The sequence below is a fragment of the Mobula birostris genome, chromosome 16 (assembly GCF_030028105.1).
Source record: "Mobula birostris isolate sMobBir1 chromosome 16, sMobBir1.hap1, whole genome shotgun sequence".
Lineage (NCBI taxonomy): Eukaryota > Metazoa > Chordata > Chondrichthyes > Myliobatiformes > Myliobatidae > Mobula > Mobula birostris.
In genome coordinates, this window is record NC_092385.1 from 35720974 (window position 1) to 35738045 (window position 17072).

Sequence of the window (17072 nt, forward strand, 5' to 3'; positions counted from 1 at the left end):
GTATTATCCATACATTTCTAATATTTAGTGTGTAGCTTTCAGGAACTCAAGAGACAGCCACCATTTTCAAATCTATAAAAAACACATAGTAACATCTTCGATTTTTGTTGTATTGGTAGCTTGCTCATTTATGTCTAATATTTCAACCATCTGATCTAATGAAATAAAAGTGACTTGTAGACATCCAAAAAGATACCTCCTGCTTCTTCTCATAAAGAAAGAATGACTTCAGTATAGAGAGAGTTACACATCCTTATTTTACTGTAGCAGCATTTAAGCACGATGTTTTTAGCGTGCACAGTAACATCAAATTTTCACCAATATTTGGAACTTCTAGTCTCCAGTAACCACCACTCGATGACCCTGCTGATAAAATCTTACATCATTTTGCTGATGATTATTTGTAGATTGATGGGGCCAGATTAGATTTTCCTGAATTTTGAAGAAAGACTGTGCACAAGGGCAATGTTCTCAGGAGTTGACAGGATTGTGGTTTTACTATACGAGATGCAGCAGAGATACAGCTGTTTCTGAAGCACAGGACAACAATACTATAGCTGAGGTGTTGTCCAGACTCCATCTATTGCACACAGCCTCTCACCGAGGTCACATGAATTGAATTCAATGGCACATGATGTCAGGGGCTTCAAGATGAGGTCGTGATTAATTAATTGCTGCATATCTGGCTGAAGATGACTGTAAGTACTTCAGAAAAGTCTTTAGCATTCACATACCGTATTTGAGGAGGAGATGCTCATGGTGCATTCTCCTCCCACTTGCTGTTTAATTAATCAACACCATTCATCGACAACTCTAGCAGAAATGCAGCGCTCTAATTTAATCTGTTGGTCTTGGAGTTGTTCAGTTAACTCCATAGAATATTGCTCCTGCTTCTTAGCATATATATTGCCCTGAATTGTTGCTTCACCAAGTAGAAGATTCATTTCTAAGAACACCTAGTATTTCTTTTGGAGTACTCTCCTACACTAGTAACTGAATCAAGGTTCAGAATCAGACTTAATATCACTGGCATATGTCCTGAAATTTGCTAACTTTACAGCAGCAGTACAATGAAATACATGATAAATAAATTTAAAAAAACAACTGAGTTACATTAAGTATATAAATGTCTATTAAATAGTTAGGTTTGTCTCCAGACATAATATTAATATAGACTCAGAGATATGCTGGGCCAGGGGTTTTAGAATTTGCTAGCGTACAAATCTGTTGTTTTTTTATTGTCCTAGATCTGTTCTGAATCTATACTATTTTAGTGTGCACCATGCAGGTGTTACCTCTGCCATGGTTGTGCACAAGTGAACTCACCATTGCGAATTATCATGGACAGTTGCATCTGCTGCAGGTAACTGGGCAAGGATGAGGTCAGTTCAGCTTGTCATGGCATCATTAACATAACGTCGGTTGCTAGACACTGAAGCCCCCACCCACTGCGCTCGAGAATAAAGCTCACCTTCACAGATCTGCATTGAAGGCTTTTCGTTATACACATATGTTGAATGGTCGATACTTTAACTTGCAATGATTACCCTGGACCGCAGCAAGTGAGAAAAAAATCAAACCGTAATTCACTAACATAAACATTTTCAGCTATCTCAGGTAAACAGGTTGGAAGCACATACTGTATAGTGCATCTGTTATTTATTTCCAATTACTCTCTCCTTTTGAATTAGCACACTAATCACTGCTCAACTAATAAATAGAGGTGAATCCAGGGGCACTTGCTTAACATCCATTTATCATCATAATGCCGAGTTAAGTCAATTAATGCCTAAACTAGAAGCAGTGTCAATGACATGAACGCATCAGTTAGGCATTAAATAATTTACTAAAGCAGCAATACAATTTATGAATCTTTGTTCATAAATGTAATTTTTGCAGTCTATTTCAGCAGAGGTGGTACGCGCTAGTTTTGGAGATCCATCCATTAGACAGCCATGCCCAGAGGTACATGAACAGCCACTGCCAGCCTCCCTGCATTAACAAGGCTCAAATGGAGCTCTCGCAAAAGGTCACACTGCCAATGTTGGGGGAGAAAAAAGAGAGAGAATCGCAGCTATTTGCAGAGGAGATGGATAAAGTGTGACTGGGGCCACAGAGAAATGGAAGTCAGTGGTTCAGCACGAATGTCACCTGAGGGAAGGTGTTACAGCATTATTCAGAACAATATTGTACTAGAGCCACTTCAGCTAACTGCACATCAGACCAACTACATGATGCATACTTTGAATATTAAAGTACAGCAACTAAAGACATGCCAATTACATTGGAAATTAAAGTATACATTACTACTTCCATTTTAATGTATATTGGATATTGAAAGTAATTCTGGCTTCTGCAATCTTCTTTACTCCAGCTTTGAAAGATTGCACGTATAAAATTGATTACTGTTTGTAATCCCACGGTTTAGATGATGTATTTTGCATTTCTTTGATTACGCTGAATGGCAAGTTCCAAGCTTCAGCTCAGAGTTATGGTTTTGCGGGAATTCAATCCATTGGCAGCGCTAAACAAAGTGATAAAAATCTCAGGTCAAGTTCTACACATTTTCAGCAGCCTTCGCTCATCCAGTGCCACCTGACAGACAGCTTTATAAATGGCGCATGGGCAAAAAGCAAAAGTACAAAATTTAAACACAGGAGATTCTACAGATGCTGGAAATCCAGAGAACATACACAAAATGCTGGAAGAACTCAGCAGGTCAGGCAGCATCTATGGAAATGAATCAACGGTCAGTGTTTCAAGCTGAGACCCTTCATCAGGACTAGAAAGACACCAGAATAAAAAGGTAGGGGGAGGGGAAGGAGAACTAGCTAGAAGGTGATTGGTGAAGCCAGGCGAGTGGGCAAGGTAAAGGGCTAGAGAAGAAGGAATCTGATAGGAGAATGTGGACCATGGGAGAAAGGGGAGTCATCAGGCAGAGTTGATAGGCTACTGAGGTGAAGGGTAAGAGGTCAGAGTGCCAAATAGAAGAAGAGACAAGGGGGAAGAGGGAAAACATTACCAGAAGGAGAAATCAATGTTCATGCCATCAGGTTGGAGGCTACTTGGACGGAATATGAGGTGTTGCTCCCCCACCCTGAAAGTGGCCTCGTCGTGGCAAAAGTGGAGGCCATGGACTGACATGTCGTAACAGGAATGGGATATATTAATTAAAATGGCTGGTCACCAGGAAATTCCACTTTTGGCGGATGAAGTGGAGGTGCTTGACAAAACGGTCTCCCGACTTACATTAGATCTTAAAAATGTAGAGTAAGCCACATGGATGCAACTGGCAACTCCAACAGGTTGGCAGGTGAAGTGTCACCTCACCTGGAAGGATCATTTGAATTCCTGTATGGAGGTGAGGAAGTAGGTGAATGGGCAGCTGGAGCATTTCTGCCGCCCCCAGGGAAATGTGCCAGGAGGGAGATTAGTGAGGAGGGGCAAATGGACAAGGGAATCACAGAAGGAGTGATCCCTATGGAAAGCAGAGAGTTGGGGGAAGGTAAAGATGTGTTTGGTGGTAGGATTCTGTTGAAGACGGCGGAAGTCACGGAGAATGACCTGTTGGATGCAGAAGCTCATTGGGTGATAGGTGAGAACATGAGGAACTCTATCTCTGTTCAGGCAGCGGGAAGTTGGGGCAGATGTCCGGGAAATGGAGGAGGTGAGGGTGAGGACAGCATCAATGGTGGAGGAAGGGAACCCCCATTCTTTGAAGAAGGGGGACATCTCTGATGTCCTGGAAAGGAAAGCCTCATCCTGGTAACAGAGGCAGTGGAGACAAAGAAACTGAGAAAAGGGAATAGCATTTTTACAGGAGACGACATGGAAAGAGATATAGTCAAGACAGCCATGGGAATCAGTAGGTTTATAAAAGATGTCGGTCGACAATTTGTCTCCAAAGATGGAGACAGTGAGATTGAGAAAGAGGAGAGAGGTGTCAGAAATGGGCCACATGAATTTAGGGGCGGGGTGGAAGTTGAAGGCAATGTTGATGAAATTGTTGAGCTCAGCATGAGTGCATGAAGCAGCACCAATGCAGTCATCAATGTAGCGCAGGAGGAGTTGGGGAGCATTACTGGGGAAGGCTTGAAACATGGAGTGTTCTATGTAGCCATTAAAAAAGCAGGCATAGCTGGGGCCCATGTGGATGCCCATGGTTACCCCTCAAGTCTGGAGTGAGTGGGAGGAACCAAAGGAACAATTGTTGAGGGTGAGGACCAGTTCTGCCAGATGGAGGAGGGTGATGGTGGAGGGGAACTGGTTGGATTTTTTGTTAAGAAAGAAGTGGACAGCCTTATGGCCTTCTTGATGGGGAATAAAAGTTTACAGTGAGGCGGTCAGGGCCAACGGATTGAAAGTTGTTGAGGAGATTTAGAGCAAGTGAAGTGTGGAGGTTGATGGTGGGAAGGGACTGAACTAACGTGGACAAAATAGAGTCAAGGTGTGCGGACACGAGTTTAGTGTGGCAGGAGCAGCCTGAGACAATGGGACCACCTAGACAGTCACGTTTGTGGATCTTGGGTAGCAGGTACAAATGAGCAGTGTGGGGTAAGGAAACTATGAGCTTGGTGGCAGTGGATTGGAGTTCTCCAGAGTTGAAGAGGTTAGTGATGGTGTTGGAGACAATCTTCTGATCATCTAGAGGGGGGATGATTTGGCGTGCACCAGAGAATCAGCATCAATTCAACCGGAATCTATTTGCGATCAGTCTCTTAAAATACATGGTCCAAACACTAATGCTGCATTATCTTATAGTCACCACAGAAAGAGTCCATTTTGATTGACGCCAATCGTATACATTCACTTCCGCTCCTTTGACCTCCTTGCACCCTGAAACCCACTCTGTCTTTCACATGCTCATCAACTCCCCCACGATTCGTTTTGCCATTAACCATACACAATGGAGTAATCTACAGTGACAATTAACATACCAGTGCAGCTTTGTAATGCAGGAGGAAGCCAAGGCAACTGTCAGGAACCCATGCAGATGTAGGAAGACCATGAGAACTTCCCACACTCTGGGTCCCTGGAGCTATGAGACAGCAGCAATCACTGCTGCTGAGGGCAAGTACTTATTTGATTGTGGTGGTACAATTTATTCAAGAGTTGTGATGCTGGGCACTGTCGGGATACAGCTTTACTGCCAATTTTAGTTTTGTGCAGCATTATGGTTCAGCTATTGGAAATTCCTGAACATACTGAAACAGAAAGTAAAGCACTGCCGCTTTCGATTGCTTTAGGGTAAAGTGAAATTCCAAATTGGTTTAAAGTCTCATCCTAAAGAGAACCCTCTTTGACCATTAGATCTCCGTATGCATTTTATTTTGAATTTTGCAATGTATTGAGAATGCTTTTCTATCAATAATTTATCCACTGCAGCTCAGGACAAGCATCAGGATATGGAAGCATAGAACTGCTTTGCACTGAACTCAGTGAAGCCCACACAAACACGTACCATGCAATAACCGTCTGATTACATAGAGGCTACGCTGTATGTAGATATACAGTATGCCATGATCAACAGAGTAGAGTCTGGCGTCATCACCCAGTTCAAGTTGAATACTCAGTCGACCCTGCATGAATACCCATGAATATAGCCTAATGAAACAGTGTTCGTCCGGGGTCAAGGCACAAAACGCAGCACCAACAGTCCTGCACAGCACAAGGCACATATGACACATACAAGATAGCAGCAAACATACACAGTCACACAAGAAAAGTACAATATAGCCCAAGTCCTTGAGAGACATGTCCTGCAGATTAATGGCGCCTGGATGATTGTCAGCAAGAACAAGCTTTCAGCATGCAATCCACCTTGACCTCCACCGAGCAAACACTGGATGACAGCACTGATGGCAGGGACTTGTCCCCAATCCAGCATGGGCACAGTGTCACAGTGCCTGCAGTATCTCCTCTCCTGGACGGCTGCAACAGGCAAGCCCACAGAACGAGGACTAGTCCACACTTCCACCAAGGCCGTGCAACTCCCCTGCTGTCAGATATTCGATACAATATGCCATCATTTACACAAGGGGAGAATCTGCTATCATTTAGATCTAATTATTGTCCTGTATAGCAAGAACTGGTGCAGTATTTGTAATCTTCAAGGCTAGAAATTGCTTTATAAGAAAATTAGCCATCCAGCATTAATTCCTGATTTTGTTGGATTACAAATTCAATTCATGAGAGGATGACTAGCAGAATTTCAAGTGTAAAGCAAAGACTACCGATCAGCTTTATATAAAGTACTACCAAAGGATGGGTTTATTTATACAATAAGCATTGACGTTATAATCAGGATACCAGTTTTGGAAGAGGTGCTGAGCCTGACAACGTAACAGTGCTGAATTAATGCACATTAAGTCAAAGTGACAAGATCACTGAAGCAAATTTAATTAATGACAGTATCCTGGCTGATGTTAATTTAACTTCCCTCGCTTTAACTCCTCACTAACTTCCCCCTGAACCAAATACCAATCTCTGTAAGAAAAAGAGCAGCATCCTCTGTGTCTTTGATTACCTTCAGGAAGTGTTGCAAAGACTGTCTCCTTCTCCATCTCTTCAGCAACCCCTACAGTATCTTGTGTTCACATCTCCCCAAACAGTACAGCCCAGACTGAAATGCAGCATGGAGCCAACAACATTCCAGCATGGAGCACAGAAGCACTCCGTGTAATCTCACAAACAGAACAGCAAAAGCAATTTCAAGTTAACATTCATTTTCTAAAGCTGAAATTATTTTTAAGGAAGCTTTAACTTTGATAAATGCATAAAATAAATTCTAAAATAACAACAGTGGCCCTAGTATCCCTTTGCAGATGGCTAAGGAAAAGGGTAAAATTTACATGAACTCCCTTAAATTTCCTCAAAGCTTTCTGTGGATCCCACAAGCTGTCAGCTGGTGGCAGAGGTATGGACCCCTCTGCTTGTTGTGGGCAGGTTTCTACACATGATGAATTTTCCTTCATGTTGCAGCCAGCAGGGTTACAGTTTAGAGATTATCCTCCAGGGAAGGACATAAATTCAAGTCTGTGTCATGCAACCCCAACAAACAGCTCCATAGAACCCTGAACAGAGGACCTGATTAGGATGCTGGTCCATCCTCACAATTACCTGGAAATGCCAAAAATGGGCCAGGCATAAATATAGAGAGGAAAAGACTCTGGAATTAGACATCCTCAAGCAAAATGCTCATTGTTCTCCTCAGGAGAGTCCGCAATGGAAATTATGTCGGAGAGTAATGCTGTTGCTATGTATTTGTAATGTTACAGTGCCCTCTCCTGGATCAGTTGATTCACTGCAAATTCATTTTTTTTCAACACCTTTCTAACAAGCCTAAATTTAGAAGTTCAACAGTAAATTCAAAAGGATAAGGTCATGCAACAGTAAGAAATGAACAGAATTATTTTAAGCAGCATCTTAAATTATTGCATGGAACATTACTGGGCTTAATGAGCAAGGATAAATGAGGCCACTACAAGAGTATCTAACCCTTTGAAGTGCAGATTCTTTTTACCTCTTATGCAAAGACAAATCAATTAGTTATGACGAGCATTGGTTCTGCATTGACACATTTTAAATGAGCTATTTTTTCACACAAAATAGAGGTAATAGGAGCTTTTACATTTCTAATTCTTCACTGAGACGTTCTAGATCTGATTTTACCTCGCATTATTCACTGTCGAATTTGTTAGCAGCAAAAGCAGAAATTATCAATTCTAAAGAACATTTTCTTTAACAAAAGGCCAGTGTGATTTTCTGCCCAGGTGCTTTGAGCTGTGGACTACAATTTTAAGAAGAATTTTGTGTTATTGGCCGTTGGTCATTGAGGAGAAACACAAGCCAACTCCCGGTTCGTTGAAGAGGCTCATCCTATCCAATCAGCTCTGCTATTCTTCAGAAGGAAATTGATTGACTACAAAGTTCAGTTGTGTCAGTTCAGTCACAAAACAGGACAGCTCTGCGCAAGTGGAGAAGTGTGCTTTTGGTATACGAGCCTTTTGCAAATAACCAGGAAGTGGAGACTTCCCACCTCAAACTTACGACAGACAATTAAGCTGTCTAAGTTATTTCTGTCCTTTTTCACCACTTTTAGCTGTACATTCACAGCACCTGGCATTTGAAGTTTACCTATTCGTTTATTTGCTAAACCTGAGACAGTTTAGGAAGTAAAGGGAATATAAAAAGATGATATAAATGACTATTAATATTTATTAAGTTAACATTAGTTTAATTAACTCATCACATTTGTTTTACTCTCCCTATTTTCGAAAATCGCACTATATTGAACATTGACTTCAATGTGACGTGAATAACCAGATTACTGATGATTGTAGAACGGGGAAACATGCTCTTTGGGTTCTTTCCTTCCAAAAATGTACATCCTTTGTTCTCTTCACCTTTATGACACAGGTAGCTTTTGAACCTGGTGTGAATTAAATACCACAATTAATCTCTTTTTAACTTCCACCTGTTTTTTAGCCTTCATAATCTCAGTTCCAATTACCTCATCTTTTTAAAGACTAACTTTATTTGTACATTGAAACGTGGAAACGCACACTGAGAAACATTGCTGGCATCAAATCAAATCAGTGAGGATTGTGCTGGGGGAAACCCGCCACACTTGCAGCCCGACATAGCGTGCCCACAACTCACTAACTCAAACTCACGTTATTAGAACGTGGGAGGAAACCAGAGCACCTGGAGGAAACCCACACAGTCACGGGGAGAACGTATAAACTGCTTACAGACAGTGGTGGGAATTGAACCCCCAATCGATGTTTCTGGTTTCCTCAATCAAAAATGCATCACATTAAAGGTATAAAGGTTAAAATCAACATAACGAGGAGAAACAGACGGATTGCTTTCACTCAGAAGATAACATCTACCAAGCCAGTGAGCACACAGAACAATTAATACAGAATGAGGGTTTTCTCAGATATCTGATAACATGCAGTCTCCTGTCTGCAAGAACCCTTACCTGAGTGGCCCCGGGGGTGGTGACTTGAAGCTGTCAACGATCTACAGCAAAGCATTAGTGCAGAGGCCAGCAACAGCCAGTGTGTGAGGAGTATCGACCTTGCACAGAATTTCATCCTAGCAGAGAGGGGAGACACAAAGAGAAAGCGAATAAGTTACGAATATGTGGGAACTGAGGAGCAGCATTCAGTTTCTCATTGTGAATGTCCAAGTGTCAGTCATGGATTATGCCATGCCAGTAGATTCTTTCTCTAATGTTATGACTTTTATAATGCATGCAGCATATTCTTTACATCATATAAGGAAGTCATTCCAGGCAATCACAGAGTAATCCTAATCAGTACTAGCGTTCCTTGTAACCTATACATTCCACATTCCCATTGACTCCCCGGACCCTGCTGCTGATCTACATACTAGGGACAACTTTTAGCTATCAACAAACCTGCCGCATGACTTTGAGATGCAGGAGGAAAGCAGGGCGCCTGGAGAAGATGCAAGCTTCACATAGATGGTACCAGAGGCCAGGGTCGAATCTGGTTCCTGGATCTACAAGGCAGCAGTTCCACTAGCTGTGCTATAGTGCCACCCCACATTAACACATCATGTCCAGGGTAACATGGGTGCAGTCCCACCATACAACACAGGATCGCGCACCCGCCACCTAAAGTCAGGCCGTAGCTGAAAGCAACTGGGCCTCGTCTTACTAGTTTTTCCACTAGAAAAGGAGAAAGTAGGAATGGAAAACGAGAAAATCTGCAGATGCTGGAAATCCAAGCAACACACACAAAATGCTAGAGGAACTCAGCAGGCCAGGCAGCATCTATGGAAAAGAGTAGTCAATGTTCAGCAGGACATGTAGTACATATATATATAAAACAGAACTAGTTATTACTTTTTATTGAAAAGGGTTGCACACTTTTTTAGGTTCAAGATGAAGAGGTTTAGATCATTCCTTGACAGAGAAAAGGCTTCAGTTCAGCTGGGAAGGCCAGTGGGGTGTGCTTGAAAATCAAGAAGAGGCAAAGTTCATGTTGGCAGAGAAGAATTGTTCAATAGAATTATCATTTCCCAAGCACGTTGTATTGGATACAAAACACAGCACTATTAAAATCACTGTCTGGTATGGAGGGGCTACTGCACAGGACTGAAAGAAGCTGCAGAAGGTTGTAAATCTAGTCAGCTCCATCTTGGGCACTAGCCTACAAAGTACCCAGGACATTTTTAGGAAGCGGTGTCTCAGAAAGGCAGTGTCCATTATTAAAGACCTCCAGCATCCAGGGCATGGCCTTTTCTCACTGTTACCATCAGGTAGGAGGTACAGAAAGAAGCCTGAAGGCACACACTCAACGATTCAGTAACAGCTTCTTCCCCTCTGCGATCCAATTCCTAAATGGACATTGAAGCTTTGGACACTACCTCACTTTTTTTAATATACAGTATTTCTGTTTTTGCACATTTTTAAAATCTATTCAATATACGTAATTGATTTACTTGTTTACTTATTATGATGTTTTATTTTATTTATTATTTTTTTCTCTCTCTCTGCTATATTATGTATTGCATTGAACTGCTGCTGCTAAGTTAACAAATTTCACGTCACATGCCAGTGATAATAAACCTGATTCTGATTCTGATTCTGATTCTGATTTCTAGATTTCTACATGAAAATGAGACAGTCCAACTAGCTTATTACTATATCTGAACTGCACTTAGCAGTGAACTATTAGAGAAGATTACAAATCACAAAACTGCTGCAGCCCCATGTAGTGCTGCCCCTTATGTCATCAATTGACTCTCTTTCCAATTAGCCCCAGCTTATCACGACTGGTCACACCTGAGACAGATGCAGCAAATTCCGCTAGCTCACTCCCCAGAGCCTACGTGGCCAGTGTTGGATTACTTTCAATCCCTCCTGGACATAATCTCATCAGAGGTCTACGACAGCCACACTTGAGCAGAGGGCAAGTTGACTCTTGATTGCATTGATATGGCTTGGCCAGTTCCCAACATATACAAAGGAAAGACGGTTGCCTGCACTTCAGTCTTTGGCCTTTCTCTCCACCTGCCTAATGACTTTGTAAGCCAGGCGCTGAAGTTCCCCATTGACCAGAGTGTCTAAAATCAGCAACCCTTGCACTGCCAGATTAAAATGGAAATCTCCGTAAACTATAAGGCTCATTAGAACACCGAGCACAAATACCAAGGAAACTAGGTGACCTTCATCTGCATGCAAAGCACCATGAAATATTATAGATTAGATAGGGCTTTATTTGTTTTATAAAATATCATTAAATGTCATTAGGCATTCCAGTGGCTGTAGAGCTACACTCAATTACATTTGGAAAATGTGTTTACTAAATGGTGAAAGGTGCTGAAAATGTATTGGCTGAGGTTAAGCATTCCTCTCGTCATCATGCAAGGAACATAGCAACACTATTTCAGGTGAAACTGTAAATCTATTCTGAAAGAAATCATTTATTATCCTCCTTTAAATAGACAACAAGTTCTGGAAATGGATTTCTATTAGTCATCAAAGCAATTCTTACCAACAAACGGGTTTTCAGAAAAGTTATGTTCTAAGTTTTTAAGATATTCTTTGGAATGTTTGTGTATTTAAACGACAGTCTGTTGAGTGAAGAGCAATGACTGCTGAAAATCTTGCTCATCCACTGCTGCCATCTTCTCCACATTCAGTACGAATTTAAAAGGATTTGCATTTATAAAAGGGAGTACCAATGAAGTTCCTTTGAAATGCAGCCGCTGCTGTGATATGGGAAACACCACAGCCAATTTGTAAAGTGCAAGCTTGCACAAACAGTAATGCCATCATGATCTGACAACTGATTTTTTTTAACTGATGGTGATCCGGGAATAAGTGCTGGCCAGAGGCCAGGGATAAATCTCGTGCTCTTCCTCGAAATAACACCAATCCATCTTGGATGACACAGTAGCACAATGAATAGTCATGGCCTCGCAGTACCAAACTACACAAGTACAATCCCGACCTCAGGTGGTGTCTGTGTGGAGTTTCAACGTCTTCCCTGTTACGATATGGGTTTCCCTTGGGGGCTTCAGTTTTCTACGACGTTCAAATATATGAGGGTTAGGAGGTTAATTGGCCTCTGCAAACTGCACCCTGTGTTAGGAGAACATCTGGAGGGGACCTGATGAGAACAGGGGGAGATTAATATAGGTTTGGCGTAAATGGGAGGTTGATGATCGACATGGATTCAATAGGCTGAAGGCTACTGTGCTGCATCCTTCTATAACTCTAGGTCACTTACATCCACTTAAGGTTACAGGCAGGGTTTAATGATTTAACACATTAACCAAATTACTGACCTGGGATGTTGGATGAGATTCTTGTGCCTCAACCCAGGAAAAGACACGAATGCTACCACAATAAATATGGGAGGGTGGAGCACTATGCCAAAATTATATGGAATGCTAATCACAACTTACCTCCCATTAGTCAAACATAATCATAACTCCGGGTACAATAAATGGAGATTTCATCACTGGATTATCACTCTATATGAAATTTGACAAAACTGAACAACACCTTGCCACTAATTTGCACAAACTTTGACTGTTTCGTGGATGATATTGCAAGTTTGGAGATGATACAGGGACCTATGTTTTAAATTAATTACCAATCCACCCTTCAATTTGCACAACCCTTTGGTGGTCTTTCTGACACCACACCATAGGGTGCAAATGACATGAGGTCAGGCTGAGGTGCAGTGACACATCGCACATCTTGTTAAAGAAGAGAGGAAGGAGAAACTGCAGGTGCTGTAAATTTTGAGCAACATGCAAATGAGCCAGAGGAACTCAGCAAATTAGGCAGCATCTATAGAGGGAAACGGCCAGCTGACATCTAGAATCAAGACTCTTCTTTCAAGTTCCGAGTAACAAGCCTTATGTTCTAATTATTGGGAAAATGAGCTGAAGTGTGGATGAACGCTGTTCCTTCATAGTTTTTAATCTGGACACGACTGCCTCTACTCCCTGTTGGGAATAACAATCCAGAGAACCTCATCAGTATAGTCTGATAATGTACAATATCTCACAGTACAAAACAGACAATAATCTTCACACTTGGAACCAGATGTGCCAGGTAAACCACTTCTGTTATATGAATGCTTCCTTTGGGAATTATGGCACTTGTCCATAGGCAAAAAGTATGAAACTTTATCCTGTTCTTTAAATGCCTTCCCAGATCATAAGGTTTGATATTAAATGTATCATACCCATCAAACTTTACAGCACAGATACAGGTCTCCCATGTCTGTGGCAGCACTTTATACCTGGAATGGATACCACTCCTCTCATCTCTTTCCTTAGACTTTAGTCTTCCTCTGCTTCATTTGTTCATTCTTTCCTTCCCTTCCCTTCAGCTAATCCCTGCACTGTTCTATGTTCCTAACCACTTTCTATTAAGGCACCTCCTTGCACAGTCTTTTCCAGACTGACATTATTCATCCCACTTCTTCTACAATTCAAGGAAACAGCACTCGCTACTCCTACCAAATGTACAATGAGGAGAGTTAATATTTCCCTTATGCAAGTTTGCATCGGCATTGTAATCATACAAAGTCACAAGCAGCAACAATGTACAGCATACGCTTCTTGCGCTCTCTCAAATATCCTCGGATAGGCCCTCTTATGGGTGTGGGGATGTTGACTCTCTACCCCATTAACAAACTCTCAGGGTCTATTCCATTTCTAGAACTTCTGTTCATACTTTTTCTCCTGCTGCCTAGAACAATGATCTTTCACCTCAAGCCTCCACATTTAATAGATCTCATCTCCCACCCTTCATATTTTCTGACACCTCCAACATGACACCAGCACCCAGACAGGTCTGCCACTTCCCTCTCAGCATTCTGAAAGGACCACTCCCTCTCTGGCTCTCTGATCACTCGTCCATGACTATCAACACTCACTTCCTTTCCATTTCAACTTTCCGATGCAATTGCAAGAGGTATCAAACCTGCCCTTTTATCACTTCCCTCTAAATGATCTAGAATCCCGAACACGCCTTCCAAATGAAGAAGCAATATACAGTACTTGTTCTCGGTAGTTGGCAAACTGAATGTAGATTAGGTACCCAGTACAGGACTTCTCTGCTCGATCTTCAAGAGTGACTTTGGTCTCCAGTTGTCTAGCACTTTAATTCTCTATCCCACTCCCACTCTAACCTCTAACCTACAATGTTCCGGTGAAGCTCAAAGTGTGCTCAAGGAGCAGCACCTCATCTTTAGACTTAACACATTGCAGCCTTCTGAACTCAATATTGACTTCAAATAAGACAGACTCAACTCCAGCCTTCTTACTTAGCATTCCCCCAAATCATCTGATGAATACCATCAATTACTGTGCATTTCTCATCTTCAGAACTATCTTTTTGGCACTCACCAACCCTTTTACACCCCTCTTTCATCCTGCACCATCACCCTTCGTGTCAGTGTTATCTCTCCAGGCTTCTGACCAGCACTGACCTCCTCACCTTCTCTACAGTTTAAAACTTGCTTATCTCTATCTTTACTCAGTGCTGATTCAAATACCTATGTTGTTTTCTCTTTCTACAGTCTTTCATTGCATATCATATTTCCAACATCTGTGATACTTGGCTTTTGAATTCTTCCATTTGATTCTGGCAGACATCACTCCCACTGATTATAAAAGCAATCTTCCTCAGCTTCCCTCTTAGCTTATGCTGTTACTCCATCATTTCTGCAACCAGTTCATTCTGACGTTGTCACTCTTTTCTTAATTCATCTCATTCTCATCCACTTTAATAGTTTACATTGCCATTTCTCAACCCAACACAATATCAATACGAACACATTTACATCCCCCCCCCCCTCCACGACTCTCCACTTCCCAGAGGGATTGTGCCCTCTGATTCCTTGGGCCACTTGTCTCACCACACTAATCTCCCTCTTTCACTTATAGTAGAATAAATGCTACACATGCCCCTTCACCTCCCCCCTTACCTCCACTCAAGGCCTCAAACAGTGTTTTCAGGTGAGGCAATACTTCATTTGGTCATCTACTGTATCCAGTCATCCCAATGTGGACTCCTTGGTGAGACCCAATGTAAATTAGGGACCACTTTGTTGAGCACCTTCACTCCATCCACAAAAAGCAGGATTTCCTGGTCACCAACCACTTTAATTCCAATCCTCATTCCCATTCTGACATGTTGGTCCATGGCCTGCTCTAATGCCAAGATGAGGCAGTCCCAGGTTGGAGCAGCAACACCTCCTATTCTGTCTGAGTAGCCTCCAATCTGATGGCATGAACATCGATTTCTCGAACTTCCAATAGTATTTTCCCCTCCCTCTGCCCTCTTCTTCTATTCCCCACTCTGCCACCCCACTTAACTCATCTCCTCACCTGCCCCTCACCTCGCCCTGGTACCCCACCATTTTCGCCAATGGTCCACTCAATGATATCGTATTTGTCAAGTAGGGGCCGTGCACAATCCTGATTTGATGGAGACAGATGTGAGAAACACGGAGGAACATCTGGAGAAACTTCTGAAATTCCCGCTTCGCTGCCGCTGCTACTGTGTGATCGAGAGTCTCCGGAGGGGAAGGCCCAAATCCTCGGCTTTGCCTATTGCCTGTTGCCGGGGCCAGGGTCGAAGCGCTTGGCAGAGATGGTGCTCGGTTCTCAGTGTCGGAGGGCTGGTCGGAGGCTCGAAGTTTTCGGACGGACTCAAGAGTCGGCTGTGGTCGGGTGCTTCCAGGGTGCTGCATCGGCAAGTCTGCGGCACTGGAAGTTCAAGGCAGGAAGAGTTTTTTTCTTCCTTCTACCGTCTGCGTGAGATGATGGGACTTTCGAGAGACTTTGAGACTTATTTTTACCATGCCCATGGTCTGTTCTTTATCAAATTACAGTATTGCTTTGCACTGTTGTAACTATATAGCTCCAGAACCTGGGCCTTAGCACTCAGATCTGCAGCTGGATCTTCAGCTTCCTCACAGACAGGACCCAGGCTGTAAAAATAGGGGACAAGCTCTCCTCTACAATCACTTTGAGCACCGGTGCCCCACAAGGCTGTGTACTCAGGCCCCTGCTGTACTCACTGTACACCCATGATTGTGTAGCGAAGTTTCCATCAAACTCAATATGTAAGTTTGCTGATGACACAACAATTGTAGGCCGTATCTCGGGTAATGATGAGTTTGAGCACAGAGAGGAAATTAAGAACCTGGTGGCATGGTGCGAAGACATTAACCTGCCCCTCAATGTCAGCAAGACGAAGGAATTGGTTGTTGACTTCAGAAGCAGTTGCAGACTGCACAACCCAACTTACATCGGTGGTACGCAAGTGGAACAGGTCAAAATCTTTAAGTTCCTCGGGGTCAATATCACAAATGACCTGACTTGGTCCAACCAAGCAGAGTCCACTGCCAAGAAGACCCACCATCGCTTTTACTTCCTGAGAAAACTAAAGAAATTTGGCCTGTCCCCTAAAACCCTCACTAATTTTTATAGACGCACTGTAGAAAGCATTCTTCTAGGGTGCACCACAACCTGGTATGGAAGTTGTCCTGTCCAAGACCGGAAGAAGCTGCAGAAGATCGTGAACACAGCCCAGCACATCACACAAACCAATCTTCTGTCCTTGGACTCACTTTACACCGCACACTGTCGGAGCAGTGCTGCCAGGATAATCAAGGACACGACCCACCCAGCCAACACACTTTTCGTCCCTCTTCCCTCCGGGAGAAGGCTGAGGAGCTTGAAGACTCGTACAGCCAGATTTGGGAACAGCTTCTTTCCAACTGTGATAAGACTGCTGAACGGATCCTGACCCGTATCTGGGCCATACCCTCCAAATAACCGGACCTGCCTCTTGGTTTTTTTTGCATTACCTCACTTTCCATTTTTCTATTTTCTATTTATGATTTAAAATTTAAATTTTAATATTTACTAATTTTTACTATTTTTAATATTTAATATTTGTAATCCAGGGAGCGGGAAGCGCAGAATCAAATATCGCTGTGATGATTCTACGTTCTAGTATCAATTGTTTGGCAACAATAAAGTATAAAGTATGAAGTATAATT

At 42.5% G+C, this 17072-nt stretch overlaps 1 protein-coding gene across 4 annotated transcripts in view; it reads right to left on the reverse strand.

Moving 5' to 3' along the window:
- Positions 1 to 17072, reverse strand: part of LOC140210861 (chemokine-like protein TAFA-4) — a 362929-nt gene that overhangs the window by 321128 nt on the left and 24729 nt on the right. For all 4 annotated transcript variants that reach the window (XM_072280121.1, XM_072280123.1, XM_072280124.1 and 1 more), the window contains exon 3: positions 8987 to 9102. In XM_072280121.1, the coding sequence (XP_072136222.1) occupies positions 8987 to 9101 (115 nt within the window). In that variant the 5' untranslated portion in view covers position 9102. The remainder of the gene's footprint in view (positions 1 to 8986; positions 9103 to 17072) is intronic.